Raw genomic sequence first — 19,040 nt, 5'->3', positions numbered from 1 at the left:
TCCTCCTCCTATTGGTTGATGATGCACATGGAGGTGACTAGGAGCAGCACACCATATGTGCGGCGTCTGCGCTCCTGAACATAGAAGCCCAATGGCTTAGGTAGGTTTAGTGTAGGACCCGTCGGACCTGAGACCACCTTGGCGCTTGGTAGGCGGGCTCAGATGTGTTTTGATCAAAATATATTGGCTAAGTGTCTCAGATATTATCATATCAGAGTGAGGACTTTGTCCATATATAATGCTTGCATCTACTTTACTAAGTGCATTATTATCTTATTTCTGTGATTTTCTTCAATAATATGGCCAGGGACATCCGCACAATTGTATATCATACCGTGCAGGATGTTTTTATCTTTTTTCTGTGATTTTAATTGGCAACTGTGTCTCTTCATCATCATCCAACTCGTGAAACACTAATTGCTGTTCCCCACCGTCATCTTCTTCTGACTGTGGCTGCTCAAGAGTTTGAGAATCACTGCACAAGATCTCCTCAAATCAAGGAATGGCGATGAAAAGGTCTCCTCAGAATATCCAAGTGTGGGTTCACTTATTTGCCAATACTCTCCATGGTGGGAGGAAGGAGTATCAGGGTGAGAATTCTGTTGACCAGACTCTTGGCTACTGAGACTGGACTTTGTGGAAGACAGGGTGGTGCTTAACCGACTGGAAGCATTATCTGCTGCAATCCAACCGACCACCTGGTCGCACTGGTGTGACTTCGAGAGTGGTGTCCTGCGCCGCCCTGCAAACTGGGACATGAAGCTAGGTATCGTGGATGAGTGTGTTTCTTGTGCTCTGGCAGCAGGCACAGTTTCACCGCGCCCAGGGCCATGGCCTCTGCATGCACCATCACAGCACAGCCACTTCCTCGTCCCTTACTGCTCGCCTTGAGCATATTAAATGGTATATATGCTTGCAAGTATGTCACATGTACAGTAGCGCAGGTTTTGTAAGTGTATGCGCAAATAAATTACACTAAATGTCAAAGATATTTAGGATGTGCAAACATTATACAGGAGATGTAGCGCAGGTAATGTCACTGTCAGCAGCGGCCAAACAATTGCGCTGAATGTCACAGATATTTAGGACGTGCAAATGTAACACAACAGATGTAGCAGAGGTTGTGTCACTGTCAGCAGCGGCCAACAAGTGCACGCAATTTAGCGCAGGTTGTGCTAATAATATATATTGCAGCCAGATAAAACAATAGTCCTTAAAAAACAATTCCTGTCCCTACACTATCTGTCCTGTGGGCATTCGCTCTAGTAGACAGGACAAGCGGACGCAGTATAGATGCAAAGACCAGTTTGTAACTCAAAAACTGTTTTATTCAGTTTTGGTGTTCGTTCACACCTAGACAGTTCATACAGCAAAACAGTCAAATGTTATCCTAGGTCAGGCATCCTCAAACTGCGGCCCTCCAGCTGTTGAAAAACTACAACTCCCAGCATGCCCGAATAGCCTACAGGTATCAGCCTACAGCAGGGCATTGTGGGAGTTGTAGTTTTACAACAGCTGGAGTGCCGAAGTTTGAGGATGCCTGTCCTAGGTGTTAGATCACACCCAATCGGCATTGCTCAGGACAGAGCAGACCTCCCAAACTCAGGCCTCCAGCCTAGCACACAGCTCAGATCCCAATCCAGTGATTGCCAGAGCTCCTCTGTCAAAAAGAGAGGTAAATACCACCAGCTGACACTGCTGGCTGGGTTTTTTATATATGCCAGCCAAGACCTGGCCTGGAACGTGGGGAGTAGTCACCCATCCAGCACTTGGACTACTCCAGGTAAGAGCCATCCCGGATCAGCTATTACAGCTATACTTAATAGCAAGGTGTCAAACAGCAACTGCTGCTGACACATAAAAACTGGCTTTTACTCCACCAAGGCCAGGAACCTCGGTGACACATACCTTCCGTTAACGACGGTCCCTTGCGCCTTCCTACGGTCCCTTCTGCTGCAGTTCTCCCTGACTAAGACTGAGCCGAACCACGTGTCATCGCTGTATAGCACCCGATGACGCATTCCGGCCAGCCAATCATTGTAATGCCAGTAACCAACATGGCTACGGCATTACAGTGAGTGCCAGCACTTTCCCGCACGTTTATTGGCTGCGTAGCAGCCAACAAACGTGCGGGGAGGAGAATCGAGTCAAAATAGTGTTTGGCCGAGCATGCTCGCCCAACACTAATTCACGTATATCCACTCTGTAGTGTGCTCTGTCTATTGTATTTGGCACCATATAAAATATATGCAGTTTTATTGCCACGTGTGTTGTGCAAAATGCCACAAGGGGGCCCACTGAGGCTTTATCGCCCAAGGGCCCACATGAACCTGGAGCCGGCCCTGCCCTGAGGGAATACTGTATTTCACCCTTAAAGGGATTGTCTACTTCAGCAAATGGCATTTATCATGTAGAGAAGGTTAATACAAGGAACTTACTAATGTATTGTGATTGTCCATATTGCCTCCTTTGCTGGCTGGATTCATTTTTCCATCACATTATACACTGCTCATTTTGCTCTCTAGTGGTAGACAGGAGCTGATGCACATGAGTACCTGTGCGCGCTCCCATAGTCCTATTCACCAGAGAGACTGACACTTTTTCCTATAGTGTGCAAGCAACAAGCAGTGGAAACGAGCAGTGTATAATGTGATGGAAAAATGAATCCAGCCAGCAAAGGAGGCAATATGGACAATCACAATACATTAGTAAGTGCCTTGTAATAACTTCCTGTATATGATAAATGCTATTTGCTGAAGTGAGACAACCCCTTTAATGACCTGATACTGACCCTCAGTGTCTATCGAACGCTCACAAACAGGTTATAAGGAGTCTTCTGATCCAACATGGCTCTCATGCAGAAAGCGCAGTAAGTGAAAAAAACTGAAGATATTCTTAACCAACTTAAACCCTTCAAGATAGAGACAGTTTTCATCTTCCTGACCGGGCCTATTTTTGCAAATCTGACGTGTCTCTTTATGTGGAAAAAATGTAGAACACTTTTACAGTACTTATCCAACCGATTCTGAGGTTGTTTTCTTATGACTCTTTGTATTTTACATTAATGATAAATTTGAGTCAATATGTTTTATCTTTATTCATGAAAAAAATCCCAAATTTACTGAAAATTTTTTTAAAAAAATTCAATTTTCAAAATTATAATTTCTCTGATTTTAAGACAGATAGGTGATATCTCACAAAATAGTTATTTATCAACATTCCCCATATGTCTACTTTTGTAAATGTAATTTTATGTTTTTAAGGATGTTAGAAGGCTTAGAATTTTCTAAGCAAATTTTCAAGAAATTCTCACAAACCAACTTTTTTAAGGACCGATTCAGTTCTGAAGTCACTTTGACATGCTTACATTTTAGAATCACCAATAAATGACTCCCTTTTAGGAACTACACCCCTCAGATTATTAAAAACTGACTTTACAAACTTTGTTAACCCTTTAAGTTTTTCACAGGAGTTAAAGCACAATGGAAGTAAAATTTCAAAATTAAATTTTTTTGCAGATTTTCTATTTTAGTCTTTTTTTTTCTGTAGCACAGCAAGGGTTAAAAGCAAAACAAACCCCCTGTTTATTACCCTGATTGTGCAGTTTACAGAAACACCCCATATGTGATTGTAAATTGCTGTATGGGCACACAGAAGGAAATAGGAACAACATGGTTTTTGGAGGGCAGATTTTGCTGGAATGTTTTCGGCACCATGTCACATTTAAAGAGGCCCTGAGGTACTCCTACAGTGAAAACCCCCAAGAAGTGACCCGATTTTGGAAAGTACACCCCTCAAGTGATTTTTTTTCAAGCAGTATACTGAGGTGTAGACCCCACAGGCTCTTCATAAAATTTAGAAACATTATATTTTTATAATAAAAAGTCGCTTTAGGCCCAAATTTTTCATTTTTACCAGGGGTAATAGGAAAAAATAAACTAGCACTAATTGTCTCCAGAATACAGCAGCACACCATATGTGGTCATAAATTGCTGTATGGGCACACCATAGGGCTAAGAAAGGAAAGAGTGCCATATGGTTTTGGAGGGCAGATTCTGCTGAAATGGTTTTTAGATGCCATGTCACTTTTGAAGAAACCCTGAGGTACCCGTACAGTGGAAACCCCCAAAAAGTAAACCAATTTTGAAAACTACACCCTCAAGGAATTTATTGAGGGGTGCAGTGAGTGCTTTGAACCCACATAGAATTTAAAAAGGCTTGGCTGTGAAAATGTATATGTAGATTTTTTCCAATAAAATGCTGCTTTAGCACCAGATTTTTTATTTTCCCAAGGGGTAACAGAAGATAAAACACCCCACAATTTATTACGCATTTTCTCCTTAATATGGCAACACCCCCTATGTGGTCGTAAACCTATGTTTGGGCACACTGCAGGTCCAGAAGAGAAAGAGCACCATGAGCATTTGAGACCTAATTTGGTGATTTATACAGCACTGGCCGAAAATTACAGAGGCTCTGAGGTTAAATAAAAAAATAAACCCCCAAGAAGTGACTCCATTTTAGAAACCACACTCCTCATCAAATTTACCAAGGGGTGGAGTGAGCATTTTGACCCCACAGGTGTTTTGCAAAAATGAAATCACAGCAGATGGCGCAAAGGGAAGTTTGCAATTTTTACACAGATATTGCATTTCAGTGCCCAATATGTTGTGCCCAGCATATGCCAGTGTAAAAAGTAAGCCTATTATTATGCTGTGCCTCCTGGTTTGTGTGGCCCTATTCTGTTGTCTGAACATATGAGAGGGTTCAGGAGTATAAAAGCACCATGCATATTTAATAGAGGCCTAATGTGGTGATTTACACTACTTGTGCTGACAATTGTAGAGGCTCTGGGGTGAAATAATACATGAATCTCCAAGAAGTTACCCTATTTTAGAAATTTTGCCCCTCACGGTATTTAAGGATAAGATGAGCATTTTGTTGCCACAAGTGTTTTGCAGAAATTAAAGAGCAAAGGACTGTGCAAAATGAAAATTGAAAGTTTTCCACATAAACCCAATATGTTGTGCCCAGTGTGTGCCATCTGAGACACATTGCAGTGAGCCCCTGAGGAGCCGGTGCATTGGATGGGAGTTGTAGTGGCTCTGAGGAAATGTTGTCACGGAGTACTCCCTCAGGCCATCGCTCCCTGGGGTTCGGTGCAGTGAAAAGGTGATATGAAGGAATCAGGCAGACGTAGAAGTACAGCAAATGTTTTTCTTTACTAGGGGGAGAAAGAGGAGTTACAGTACACCCAGCTGTCACCTGTGCAAGGTGCAATGTCTTTATCTTCAAATGATGAGGTACAGTGGCAGGCAAGATGGCAGACAATATCACTCTAGGGTAGTCCGTCTCTCTTATGACTCCCCTTCTCTAACAGCAATAAGCTTGCACTTTTGGCTATAGGCGTCCACCTGTAAGATGCAGACTTTCGAGTGTGTCTGTCCTGAACTGTGGTCTTAACTTATTATCCCCTCACCTTGCAGTGAAGTCTGTTTAGCTGTAGTGCTGACCACTGACTTTGTATGCTGTAGCTTTCACATCTTCTGGTGGCCTAGGACCCTGCAGTATCCCTGGAGTAGTGGTCCTCACAGACTAGTCCCAGGGCCCTTGGAGTGGGAGCAGATGGACATGCTCCCTCACTCCAGGTTTGCTCTGCTAAAGGGTATATTACACCTGCAGATTTTTCAGGGGATGATCGCTAACGACTGTTTGTAGTAGCGCTTGTTAGCGATCATCTGGCATTGTATTTCTGCCACCGATTGCCTGATGAATGAGCAAACGCTCGTTCATCGGGCAATCCAAATCTTTTGACAGGTTAAAAAAATCGTCCTTTGCAGGCAGCATTTCATGGTGTCTAATCACTATCTGCTGCCAGCAAACAGTGATTCAGGATAGGAATTGGTGGTGGTATAATAATCGCTCCTCTCTATACTGAGGAGGAGATTGCTTCATGCAAGCAGACGATTGCTGGGAAAGAACGATTCCTTCCCGCCAATCTCCTGTTAAATCAGGCTTTCTAATACACCCTCAACTTTCCCTCCTCGCAAGAAGCAGGTTGTGCACACTCCCACCAAGAGAGGAGGAATGGTATGTTCCATTCCTAATACCAACCATACCCTATCATGGTCTTTGGTCGCTTGGTATTATGCTATTTGTGAGGCAAGGTGACCAAAAAATGGCAGTTCTGGCACAGTTATTTATTTATTTTTTTAAAGCATTCACCTGACGGGGTAGATCATGGGATATTTTAGGGGATGTTGAAATTTCCAAGAGAACTCGTTTTATAAATTGGAAAAAAAAGACTTTAATCTCATCTTTGCTCCATTACAGTGGTGAATTGTACATGGATTGCAGGATAAAACTTACCAGGAAAGATTAAAGGACCCTAACATGTATAGCTTGGAAGAAAGACGAGACAGAGGGGATATGATAGAAACTTTTAAATACATAAAGGGAATCAACAAGGTAAAAGAGGAGAGAATATTTAAAAGAAGAAAAACTGCTACAAGACGACATAGTTTTAAATTAGAGGGGCAAAGGTTTAAAAGTAATATCAGGAAGTATTACTTTACTGAGAGAGTAGTGGATGCATGGAATAGCCTTCCTGCAGAAGTGGTAGCTGCAAATAAAGTGAAGGGGTTTAAGCATGCATGGGATAGGCATAAGGCCATCCTTCATTTAAGATAGGGCCAGGGGCTATTCATAGTATTCAGTATATTGGGCAGACTGGATGGGCCAAATGGTTCTTATCTGCCGACACATGTTTCTATGTTTCTATGAATTTATTAGAATTCCACTGTAAACTTTTCACACTATAGTATTACACCCAGATACACTTGCCATAAATATTCCCAACAACTTTGAATTTATATTGGAGGTTATGTGGTGGTAGAGGCTCTTTATATCATATTTTTTAGGAATATCCCATGATTTCTTCATTTTGGCAAGAGATTTTCAAGCACATACATGATTTGATGGACTTGTCTTCCATGTTTCTCTCTGGGAACAGAAAAAGTGCCAGCTCTTTTTCATTAATCCTTTCTTAAGTTATGTTGTGACTCAGTAAAAAGTTATAAAAAAATAATAATAATCAAATAAATACTGCTGAAGCCACCCACAGTCCAGCACTCTGACTCTCATGAGTATTTAGACAGCTTTCATGTTCTGTCCAAGCACATGATCGCTATGGGCAGTCAATAGTCTCAGTGGTGATATACTGCTTGTTCAATCATTGGAATCAAAGGAGATACTGCTGAGATAGGTGACTGCCAGTAGCTGTAAAATGCGTAGACTGAACCTGATCGCAGACCAGGTCTCAGCTGTATCACTGATGTGACCAGTTAATGGCTGCAACAGTCATGTGCTTACACAGAATGTGACCAATGCCAGGAAGTAAATGAAGACTGGTGGGAAGCAGCACCAATGCTGAATCAGCAGCTCAAGTGAATAAAACATTTTTTTTCATTATTTTTAAGAAAAAAACGGATGAACCCTTTTAAGACACAATCTGATCTGGGCATCTTCTCCAAAGTAAAAAAAAAAAAACTATCTAATTAAGCATATTCTCATATGGTTATTTTCCCAGTACTAAAATCATGATACCAAATCAAACCTGAGACACTGAAGCATTGTAGAGTTTATTTCACATTTCTCTGATACATAACATGACATCTTGCAAGTGTCTGCCCTTTATAGGCTGGGTATATTTACACATATATGTATGGATTAGCTTTTACATGACTATATACATTAATACACAAAAACAATAAATAATAGTGCCGTAAACCTAAAGTACAGTCAACCTAAAGCTTATAATAGTAAAGCCTAGAAAAGGTTTTATTAATATAATATGTACTAATGTGTAGATTTCTGTTTCCCAGAAATGGATATATGGGGCATTCTCCTGGGAATGGAGCTGAGCTGCGATACAAAGCAGAGCCGCTATACAATGTACTGCGCAGTGCATGGTGAGCACAGAGAAGGCTGTGGCGCTCACAGGAGTATCGGTGCCATCTCAAACAGCTGATCATCGGGGTCCCAGGTGTCGGACCCCCACCGATCAGATACTGATAACCTATCCAGAGGTAGGGCATCAGTATTAATGTCCTGGAAAACCCTTTTAATATCAATTACATTCTGGTGAGATAAGAAGTACTGTGATCTATGGCGATAAAAGCACAACCATGGTGGCTATGTCTAATTACTTTTCAAGCTACTTTTTTAAAACCAAAACCTTAATCATAGGCCTCATGCACACAACAGTATTTTTTCACGGTTCGCAAAACGGGGTTCCGTTGTTCCGCGATCCGTTTCCGTTTTTTTTTTTCCGTGTGTCTTCCTTGATTTTTGGAGGATCACCAGACATGAAAAGCGAAAAAAAAATCTAAGTCAAGTTTGCCTTGAAAATGATAGGAAAAAAACGGACACGGATCACGGACGCGGATGACAATCTTGTGTGCCTCCGTGTTTTTTCACGGACCCATTGACTTGAATGGGTCCGCGAACCGTTGTCCATGAAAAAAATAGGACAGGTCATATTTTTTTGACGGACTGGAAACACGGATCACGGACGCGGATGACAAACGGTGCATTTTCCGAGTTTTCAATGGACCCATTGAAAGTCAATGGGTCCGCAGAAAAATCACGGAAAATGGAACAACGGACACGGAACCCAACAACGGTCGTGTGCATGAGGCCTTATTTGAATAGTCTTCCCATGCTATTTATGATTCGACATATTGTGTTTGGATCACAGTTTTTTTTAATTTATTTTTTATCATTTATACCACCACCAGACTTACAGTATTTGTACCTGTTCTAGCCATTCTTAGCCGTTGTACATGAGGCCCAGCAATATGGCAAGGACCGTGACTGCAACCAAACAGCATTTATGTATTACTGTATGACATATTTATCTTATGTATTGTTTTTTATAATTTCATGTATTATTATTGGATTATTAAATTGGTACTTGACCACTGACAGCCAGTCATTTTTAATTTTCACACATTGACTAATTGGTATTTAGCAGATTTTGCTCTAATGGCAAGGTTCCACGTTATAGTTTTTTGGTGAGCATTCCCAATATTGATTACTAAAAAAAATCTGGGGGACTGGACAGCCCCAGTTGCATGAGGATTCAGCTCTGTGCATGGACTTGGCACTGCTAGGGCTGTGCTGGGACTAGATAGACTCTGTGTGCAGGGATCCCAATGATCATGTGATCCATCACATGACCACTGTGACTGATAGAGGTAGCAGCAGTGCCACTGCCACTAGTCTATACACAGTGCTAATTGAGTGCTGTGTATAGCCAATCAGAAAAAAACTAATTCTGACCTCTCTCCCGATGTTTGGTGGTCTATGACTGGTTTTAACCTGTACTATAAATATACAATGGCACAGGTTCTTAGTACCAAGTCCACATACAATAAGTATAAGACAGTGGTGGTCTTTCAGCAAAAAAAAAGTTGAGGCCAATAAATCGCAGCATGGTCAAAACTATTATAAAGAAGTTCATCATTAAAGTGTAAATCCAATTACCTACTTCAAAACCTCTTAGGACATACAACTCAATGGATAATCTCAAACTCTTAATCTAGATTTTAGAAAATACTGCCCTCTGTTACGTGTTAGGTACTTCCACATACACCCTCCATACAGGGACATAACTACTATAGCAGCAGACCATGGGATTGCTATGGGGCCCAGGGCAAGAGGGGACCCAATCTTAGTTGGGATTACCTCCTCTTCTACTGGAGGTGACTTGGTCAGGACTCTACCCTCTAAAGGAACAACTTTTAGCAAATAAAGCAGTAGAAAAATTGCCCAAGGGTCATTGAAAAGGGTTTAGACAGAAACCCTTCTGACCTGTATGGGGGGCCTGGTTTGATCCTTGCTATGGGGCCCTTACTTCTCTATGTACACCACTGCCTCCATATCATATATCATGGGGCAGGCTAGGAGGAAATATAAGTAAACAGAGCCCTTTATTTTCTGAGACAGGAATTATATGAACAGTGACCATGACTGCAGCTGTAACAAACCAGACAAGGATGACAAGTTCCTGTTAGTGAGGTAAGAAAGAGAGTTTGGCTCACGTAAGCTGAGCTTTCAAGGGGAAGTCTTTACATAGATACTGTATATGAGTATCTAAGAACACTGTGAAGTTTTTATTTCACACTGGATGTTCCAAAACATTGGCCAATACAATAAAGGGTTAAATCAGATTCACTATATCTCATGGAACTTAAAAAGGTTAACCAGACTTCTTGATGACATGATTAAATCCTGCCCTAAAATATACTACACATGTTCTTCTTTTGCTATAGTTATTTGGTAAAAGAAGAACTGGCTTAGTTGACCACAGCAACCAATTAGATTCCACCTTTCATTTTCCCGAGGAGCAGTGAAAAATGAAGAAGAAGAAGAAGAAGAAGAAGAAGAAAATCCCTTTATTGTCCCTCAGTGGGGAAATTTTGGCATAACAGCAGCAATCACATTCACAACAGGAGCAAAAATAAAGAGTAATTAGAAATTAAAGAGTAAAATACAAGAAAAACATAACACAGAATTTACTTAAAAAATTCACTACTGTGTTTCTGGGAACAGTGGTGGTTATAAATCCTAACTGCTGCTGGGAGGAAGGACCTCCTATAACGTTCCTTCGTGCACCTAGGATGCAGCAGTCTGTCACTGAAGGAGCTCTAAAGCTCCACAACAGCTTCATGCATGGGGTGGGAGACATTGTCTAACAGTGATGTTAATTTTGCTAGAGTTCTTCTGTCACCCACCTCCTGCACTGGATCAAGGGGACAACCTAGGACAGAGCTGGCCTTCTTAATGAGCTTATCTAATCTCTGTCTCTCAGCCACAGATAAGCTGCTGCTCCCCCAACAAACCACACCATAGAATATGGCTGATGCCACCACTGAGTCAAAGGTCTTTAGGAACGTCCCCTGCACTCCAAAGGACCTCAGCCTCCTCAACAGATAGAGTCTGCTCTGGCCCTTTTTTCCTTTAACCTTTTTGAAAGGTGGAAGTTGATTGGTTGCTATGGGCAACTAAGCCAGTTCTACTTTACACCATTTTCATAAATCTCCCCCTGTGCTCCTAAATTTATTTTCAGTTTTTTTTAATATATATATATTTTTTTATATATTTTCACAGTACAGTACCATGCTCTGATATCTACACTATGTACATTCAATAGTCTACAAGTTGTGTGAGTGGCTTTCATCCATTACACTATTGTGGATAGGTCTACCAATAAAGAAGCCAGTGATTAAAATTTTGGAAAAATCTCAAATAGAAATGTAGTTTCCACATGACTCATTATTTGTATCACATTATTTGTAAAGAAAGCAATAAATGAAAAAAAGAAAGCATATAAAACACTAAAACAGGAGGGTAGCGAGGAAGCACTGAAAAACTAGAAGGAAAAAAATAGAACATGTAAAAAACAAATAAAAGCGGCCAAACTAGAGACCAAGAGATTAATTGCCAAAGAGAGTAAAACTAACCCTAAAATGTTCTTCAATTATATAAATGTTAAAAAGTATAAATCTGAAGGTGTCGGCCCTTTAAAGAGTAATGAGGGGGGAGTCGCAGAGAGCGACGAGGAGAAATCGAAGCTGTTAAATATTTTTTTCTCCAATGTATTCACTGAGGAAAATAAACAGTCAGATGACATGCAGAATGTAAAAATAAATTCCCCATTAAAAGTGTCCTGTCTGACCCAGGAAGAAGTACATCAGCGACTTCAAAATATTAAAATAGAAAAATCGCCAGGACCGGATGGCATACACCCCCGTATCCTAAGGGAATTAAGTAATGTCATAGCCAGACTCTTGTTTTTGATATTTGCGGACTCTATACTGACAGGGAATGTCCCACAGGATTGGCGCATGGCAAATGTGGTGCCAATATTCAAAAAGGGCCGGTACGTTTAATATCTGTTGTGGATAAACTGTTTGAAGGTTTTCTGAGAGATGCCATATCAGCAAATAACGCCATATCAGCATGGCTTCGTGAGGGATCGGTCATGCCAAACTAATTTAATCAATTTCTATGAGGAGGCAAGTTCTAGACTTGACAGCGGTGAATCAATGGATGTCGTATATCTGGACTTCTCCAAAGCATTTGACACTGTACCGCATAAAAGGTTAGTATATAACAGCAGTCAGCAACCTTCGGCACTCCAGATGTGTTGAAACTACGACTCCCCGCCTGCTCAATTCACTTTTATGGGAGTCCTGAAAATAGCTAAGCAAGTGTGCATGCTGGGAGTCGTAGTTTCACCACAGCTGGAGTGCCGAAGGTTGCTGATCCCTGGTATATAAAATGAGAATGCTCGGACTGGGAGAAAACGTCTGTATGTGGGTAAGTAACTGGCTCAATGATAGAAAACAGAGGGTGGTTATTAACGGTACACACTCAGATTGGGTCACTGTCACTAGTGGGGTACCTCAGGGGTCAGTATCGGGCCCCATCCTCTTCAATATATGTATTAATGATCTTGTAGAAGGCTTGCATAGTAAAGTATAAATTTTCGCAGATGACACTAAACTGTGTAAAGTAATTAACACTGAAGAGGACAGTATACTGCTACAGAGGGATATGGATAGATTGGAGGCTTGGGCAGAGAAGTGGCAGATGAGGTTTAACACTGACAAATGTAAAGTTATGCACATGGGAAGGAATAATACAAGTCACCCGTACATACTAAATGGTAAAACACTCGGTAACACTGACATGGAAAAGGATCTAGGAATTTTAATAAACAGCAAACTAAGCTGCAAAAACCAGTGCCAGGCAGCTGCTGCCAAGGCCAATAAGATAATGGGGGGCATAGATGCTCGTGATAACAACATAGTCCTACCACTTTACAAATCGCTAGTCAGACCACACATGGAGTACTGTGCACAGTTCTGGGCTCCTGTGAACAAGGTAGACATGGCAGAGCTGGAGAGGGTCCAGAGGAGGGCAACTAAAGTAATAACTGGAATGGGGCAACTACAGTACCCTGAAAGATTATCAAAATTAGGGTTATTCACAATCTAATTAATATGTATAAATATATCAGGGGTCAGTACAGAGATCTATCCCATCATCTATTTATCCCCAGGACTATGACTGTGACGAGGGGACATCCTCTGCGTCTGGAGGAAAGAAGGTTTGTACACAAACATAGAAGAGGATTCTTTACGGTAAGAGCAGTGAGACTATGGAACTCTCTGCCTGAGGATGTGGTGATGGTGAGTACAATAAAGGAATTCAAGAGGGGCCTGGATGTATTTCTGGAGCGTAATAATATTACAGGCTATGGCTACTAGAGAGGGGTCGTTGATCCAGGGAGTTATTCTGATTGCCTGATTGGAGTCGGGAAGGAATTTTTTATTCCCCTAAAGTGGGGAAAATTGGCTTCTACCTCACAGTTTTTTTTTTTGCCTTCCTCTGGATCAACTTGCAGGATAACAGGCCGAACTGGATGGACAAATATCTTTTTTCGGCCTTATGTACTATGTTACATGATGACACAAGTGTCTATTTTTAACCTTAGTATCTACAATATTCCACTGTACCAGAATGCTCCTCTGGCACATTAAGCATTTTGAGGTCCGAATACCTTCTTAAAGACTGGTTACCATTACCTAGATCCAAACAATAAATTACATCATTCTTTTGTAAAATTTGTTTCTCTCTGTTAAGACCTCTTAGTTGATCAACTACACATTTTGCTTCTCTGCTAGGCTATTTCCATGTTCTCCATGTTCTTCTTCTGGATATTGACAGCTCCAGGAATCAATATCTTCCTTAGCGTTCCTTTTAATGATGAGGTGAGGTTGGAATGGGTCTCCTAGAAACAATAGGTAGTTAAAATAAAATTATGATTTTTTTTTTACAGAGAAAAGGCCACATTTACTAAAGTTATACTCCTGTATTTTTTTTTAAAGATTTTCCACTGCTCGCAACACAAGGCCTCCTCATCCCAACACATTTACCATGATTTATGATAAATGATAACTGGCATAGATTTCAGTTTGTGGGACATGGACAGCGCACAAATTTATTATTAGCCCCTTAAACAATGTGTTAAATCTTACATCAATGGACCTCTTATTAAGGCTTATGTAACATCAATCTTTAGTAAATGTGCCCCAAAATACAGTAGCACAAAAATGTAAGAAAACATAGCAGCACAAATTGCTTAAAGGGGTTGTCGGGGTTCAGGCAGCCACCCTGATATGAGCATCAGAGCATTTTATGCTCCAATGCTCTCCTTAGATCTGCGCTGAATTGCGCAAGGCAAAGGCTTTTTGTGGAGATCTGGTGATGTATTGGGCTCTCCATATGGTAAACTAGGTGGAGGCTTCCAAGCCAAAATTCCGGAATGGATGCAGTCATTCATACGGTCATGTGAATGGTACCTAATAGTGGCTCATGACAGAGTGAGGATGGTGGCAGTAGCAGTGGCAGTAACCGTGACAAAAGTGGCCCCATGACAGAGTGAGGATTGTGGCAGTAGCAGTGGCAGTAACCGTGACAAAAGTGGCCCCATGACAGAGTGGAGAGGTGGGGCAGCAGCAGTGGCAGTAAGGCTGTGTTAATATAATTGTTTATGTTTCCATTCTTCTGATCCGTCGGAAGAACATAAAACAAAAAAAAAATATCTTGTATTTTGTGCATAAAGCCTCTTTCAGACGGTCAGTATTTTGTCAGTGTTTTGCATCAGTATATAATCAGGAGTGGGTCCAAAACAGAGACAACATGCAATGGAATTATTGCATCTCATCTGTGTGTTCTACCCACTTCTGCTTTTGGCTTACAAATTCTGATCAAATACTGATACAAAACACTGACTAAAAGACCGTATTAGCTAAGATGAATTTGGGTTGAGTTGGTGGAGCGATTTGTGTTCATTCCGATAACCGACGAGACTCCTCCCTTATGGCAATAATCCAGTTGCCATCTTTGATCCATCCAGCAAGTTTGGCCCATCTGATTTTAACCAAAATACAAGGAGTTATTTGATCCCAGGTGGTCCGCGTCCAGCATTTTTGAAAGACTGGAAAGCACTAACTTTTCTGTGATGCCCTTACATGTCCAGGGCTGAACACACACTGCATTGAAGGGATCGCCGTGTCCATTCCCTGCCGACAGGTGCGGGTTACCCACTCAATGTCGTTCATCACAGGGATTGGGGATTGTAATACTGGAGCAGACTAATTTATTTGGTAAAATACAAATTTATTTGCTAAAAGACAATTTTTTTCACTACAAGACTAATGTTTTCGCTAAAAGAATAATTTTTCAGATAAAAGAATAATTTTTCCGACAAAACACGGCGATCAACTCGTGGACAACTCTGCAGTTCGAAGAATCTATCTATTTTTACTGCCCATATGGTGCTAAATTAGACTGCTCTGTAAGACAAAATCACAGTAACTGTTTGGGTAACAGAAGCGGTTAAATGTCAATGTGGACACGCCAGAAACAGTAGAATGAGACAGGTGTATCACCCCAATTTGTGAATCAGGGCACAATAGAATTGCTTATCAATTAATCAATGTGGACACACCACAAACAGTAAATGAGGCAGGTGTATCACCCTCAATTTGTGAATCAGGGACTAATAGAATTGGTTTTCTTTTAATCAATGTGGACACCATTGAATTATATTCCTCTGTACCCTACACCGCAATTTATTCAACCTGCAACAGATTCATTCAACAGATTATGTCTTAATGGCGCAGCAGGTGAACTAGATAAATGTGACTATATATTAGACTGCCTATTGACACTGACACTCATATATAACAGAACAGATTAGGTATGAATGACACAACAGTTGAACAAGATGCACAGACACTCAGCCTGCACTGTCCCTGCAGTCTCCCTATGCTCTCCCTACAGTATCTAAACACTCTCCCTACAATCTTCCTACCCTGTCACTGCACTTTCCCTATTCAATATTCTACAATTAAAATCTTTGTAAACACTGTCATTAGCGCTTGCCATGTCTCTCCCTATGCTCAGCTCACAGTGGCAGAGACTGTGTGGGACAAGGCTTTTAAAGGGCTGTGACATCACAGGGGATGGCTATCTGTGGATTGTCTGGCTGCACGGAATTATGGGTGATCTCACATACCCGTATTCTTACTTTCACTTTGTAACACGTGCAGCCGTGATTTTAGGGGAAAAAAAAGATTCGTTACCACGAATCGCGAGGAAATTTGGATACGTTGCAAATTGAATTTTTCCTAAACATCTGTTCTAAATTCCACTTCAGTTGCTTCGATTTGCTCATTATTAGTCATAGTGTTAGGGCCCTATTAGACTGCCTAATGTATAGATACCTCAGTAATACCTCATGCAATGTTGTATGCCACTATGAGGCACTTAAAGGTACAATATGGATCCATAGTAGGCTATCTGTACTGTATTCAGAAGCAGTACAACATAGACCAGTAATATGGCGTTCTTTATATTTATGATACAGACCTGCAATTTTCAATAGTGGTGCGGCTTTCATTTTCCATATGAGGAGGTGAATGGCGACCGTTACTAACACGAGAATAAACACAGCCACGGCCAAATATAGTGCCAGCACTGTCCAATTAGTCAAAGAAGATTCTGGAAAAAAATAAGATAAGTAAGACAATAATTTCTTAGAAACTGACCAACAGGATGTATAGAAAAATGAGCGACACCTTTCAAATCTATTTGACTGTGCTGGGTGTAACTTTCCACCAAGAAATGCAGATGTTTCTTAACCACATCGTTGTCTTCTGGGCAGTTTTTGTTGTTGACTCCACATGAAGGCAGGAAAAGACATTAAAATTTCTAGAAACCAGATGTGGTACACTGTACCTCTTCTAGAAATGGTTATATCTGGGAACTTTGGGGACATCTGTATAAGATTAAGGTTCTAATCAGGGACTTTTAGGATGTATCAAGAGCCCTAGAAAACTCTCAACCTTTATGTAGTTTAGTGCAACATCACTGTCTCAGCTACCCAATAAGCTACAATTTATTCTATTGCAAGTCAGTTCTCAGGACCAAAGGTATATGATTGCAAGCCGATCCTGCTGATATCTGTAGAGGGTGACACAGTTTGCCCTACTAGAACTAATGTCATGGATGGTGAACTTACACATTAACACATAACTTGTAGAAAAATGTATTTTTTACCCTAAAGGATGTGGACACTGACTATACTTAATTTGCCAAAGCTGACAAATTGTGTACTTGACTTGTGCTTTCTTTCCTATGGATGGACCCATAGTGGAAAAAGGAGTTCATGTAAACTGTTTGTATATATTTGCATTATGCCTGTAACTTTAAAAAGATGCTAAATAATGCTGATGCAAGCGGTTGATCACAGCAGTTTTCCATATATAATTCAGTGTAGTAGTGGCCAGTAGAAGAGGGAACTCCTAGTGGCTATAGTATGTGATAGTGAATCCACTAGGAAGTGTAGATGTTTCAGTGGAACATTTATAAAGGGTTGTCTCCTGCCATCTCACTGATAAGTGATGCCATGACTGTGGCCACACTATCAGTTCCAAAGTGTGAGTTGACTGAGGAAGAGACAAGTCGACCCATTGAAGGAGGTCAGGATAAGTGTCACCCAGGAGGAGAAGTGCAGAAGATGGAGCTAGCATGCCTGACAGAGCAGTGCAGAGGAAGTTTTAACACTAAAGTGATACATATGGTCCCATCTGAATTTGAGTGTATTCTGCAGCACTCACGATCCACTGGTCTAGAATATGAGTCAGTGAAAAGCAACAACTGAAACCATAACATTGTGATATATGAATTGTGCCCTCTCATTGTGGAGTGAACTGAAACCCCCATCCTGCATCTCTCTGGAGAAAATCCTCTTTATGTTTGACCCATACTGGCCGCCTGCTTACTATCCACACTTATCTTCTTTCTCAACTAAACCTGATTTCTGGGTGAGATTCTGCAACTACTACAATTACCATTACAGCCCCTCACATTTTAATAGGATCTTACAACAGCCTGATATATGGAACAGCCCTGTAGAGTATAAGATATTGGGTAAACAAGGCCTAAGGTAATTTTATTTAGATTCCTTATGTCTCTATGATAATTTCAGTGCCAACATAAGCAAGCATAACAAAGAGTAAAACTGGCCATGCACATATTAATGTCGGCAGAGCCTGCCAATTTCTGTAGGGCCAGCTGATCAATTAATATGTATGGGGGTTGTCTTGTCTTACTCCATGACAGAACACATGTACTGTAAGCTGAGAGGTACTGAATGTGCATATAGATGGGGAGGGAATAAGGAATATCTAAAGTATCAAGAGAGTAGCAGGGCATGCCTAAAGAGACAATAATTAAAAGATCTACATTTTGCAAGAATTATTAGGGGCCATTTTAGTACAGTGAACTCATTGTCATGTTCAAGAAACCAATTTGAAATGATTCGAGCTTTGTGACATGGCGCATTATCCTGCTGGAAGTAGCCATCAGAGGATGGATACATGTTCTCATTCTGTTTACGCCAAATTCGGACTCTACCATTTGAATGTCTCAACAGAAATCGAGACTCATCAGACCAGGCAACATTTTTCCAGTCTTCAACAGTCCAATTTTGGTGAGCTCGTGCAAATTGTAGCCTCTTTTTCCTATTTGTAGTGGAGAAGAGTGGTACCCGGTGGGGTCTTCTGCTGTTGTAGCCCATCCGCCTCAAGGTTGTGCGTGTTGTGGCTTCACAAATGCTTTGCTGCATACCTCGGTTGTAACGAGTGGTTATTTCAGTCAACGTTGCTCTTCTATCAGCTTGAATCAGTCGGCCTATTCTCCTCTGACCTCTAGCATCCACAAGGCATTTTTGCCCACAGGACTGCCGCATACTGGATGTTTTTCCCTTTTCACACCATTCTTTGTAAATCATAGAAATGGTTGTGTGTGAAAATCCCAGTAACTGAGCAGATTGTGAAATACTCAGACCGGCCCGTCTGGCACCAACAACCATGCCACGCTCAAAATTGCTTAAATCACCT

At 41.1% G+C, this 19,040-nt stretch overlaps 1 protein-coding gene across 1 annotated transcript in view; it reads right to left on the bottom strand.

Moving 5' to 3' along the window:
• Nucleotides 1-13,427: 13,427 nt before the first annotated feature.
• Nucleotides 13,428-19,040, bottom strand: part of TNFRSF18 (TNF receptor superfamily member 18) — a 35,103-nt gene continuing 29,490 nt past the window's right edge. Inside the window, exons 5-6 of the mRNA XM_040415552.1 lie at nucleotides 16,507-16,638; nucleotides 13,428-13,861 (exon numbers count right to left, since the gene is read on the bottom strand). Coding sequence (XP_040271486.1) covers nucleotides 13,731-13,861; nucleotides 16,507-16,638 — 263 coding nt within the window. The 3' untranslated portion in view covers nucleotides 13,428-13,730. The remainder of the gene's footprint in view (nucleotides 13,862-16,506; nucleotides 16,639-19,040) is intronic.

This window comes from Bufo bufo, chromosome 1, assembly GCF_905171765.1.
Source record: "Bufo bufo chromosome 1, aBufBuf1.1, whole genome shotgun sequence".
NCBI classification, from domain to species: domain Eukaryota; kingdom Metazoa; phylum Chordata; class Amphibia; order Anura; family Bufonidae; genus Bufo; species Bufo bufo.
The sequence above is the reverse complement of the archived record's forward strand: the minus strand, read 5'-3'. Positions and strand labels throughout refer to the sequence as shown.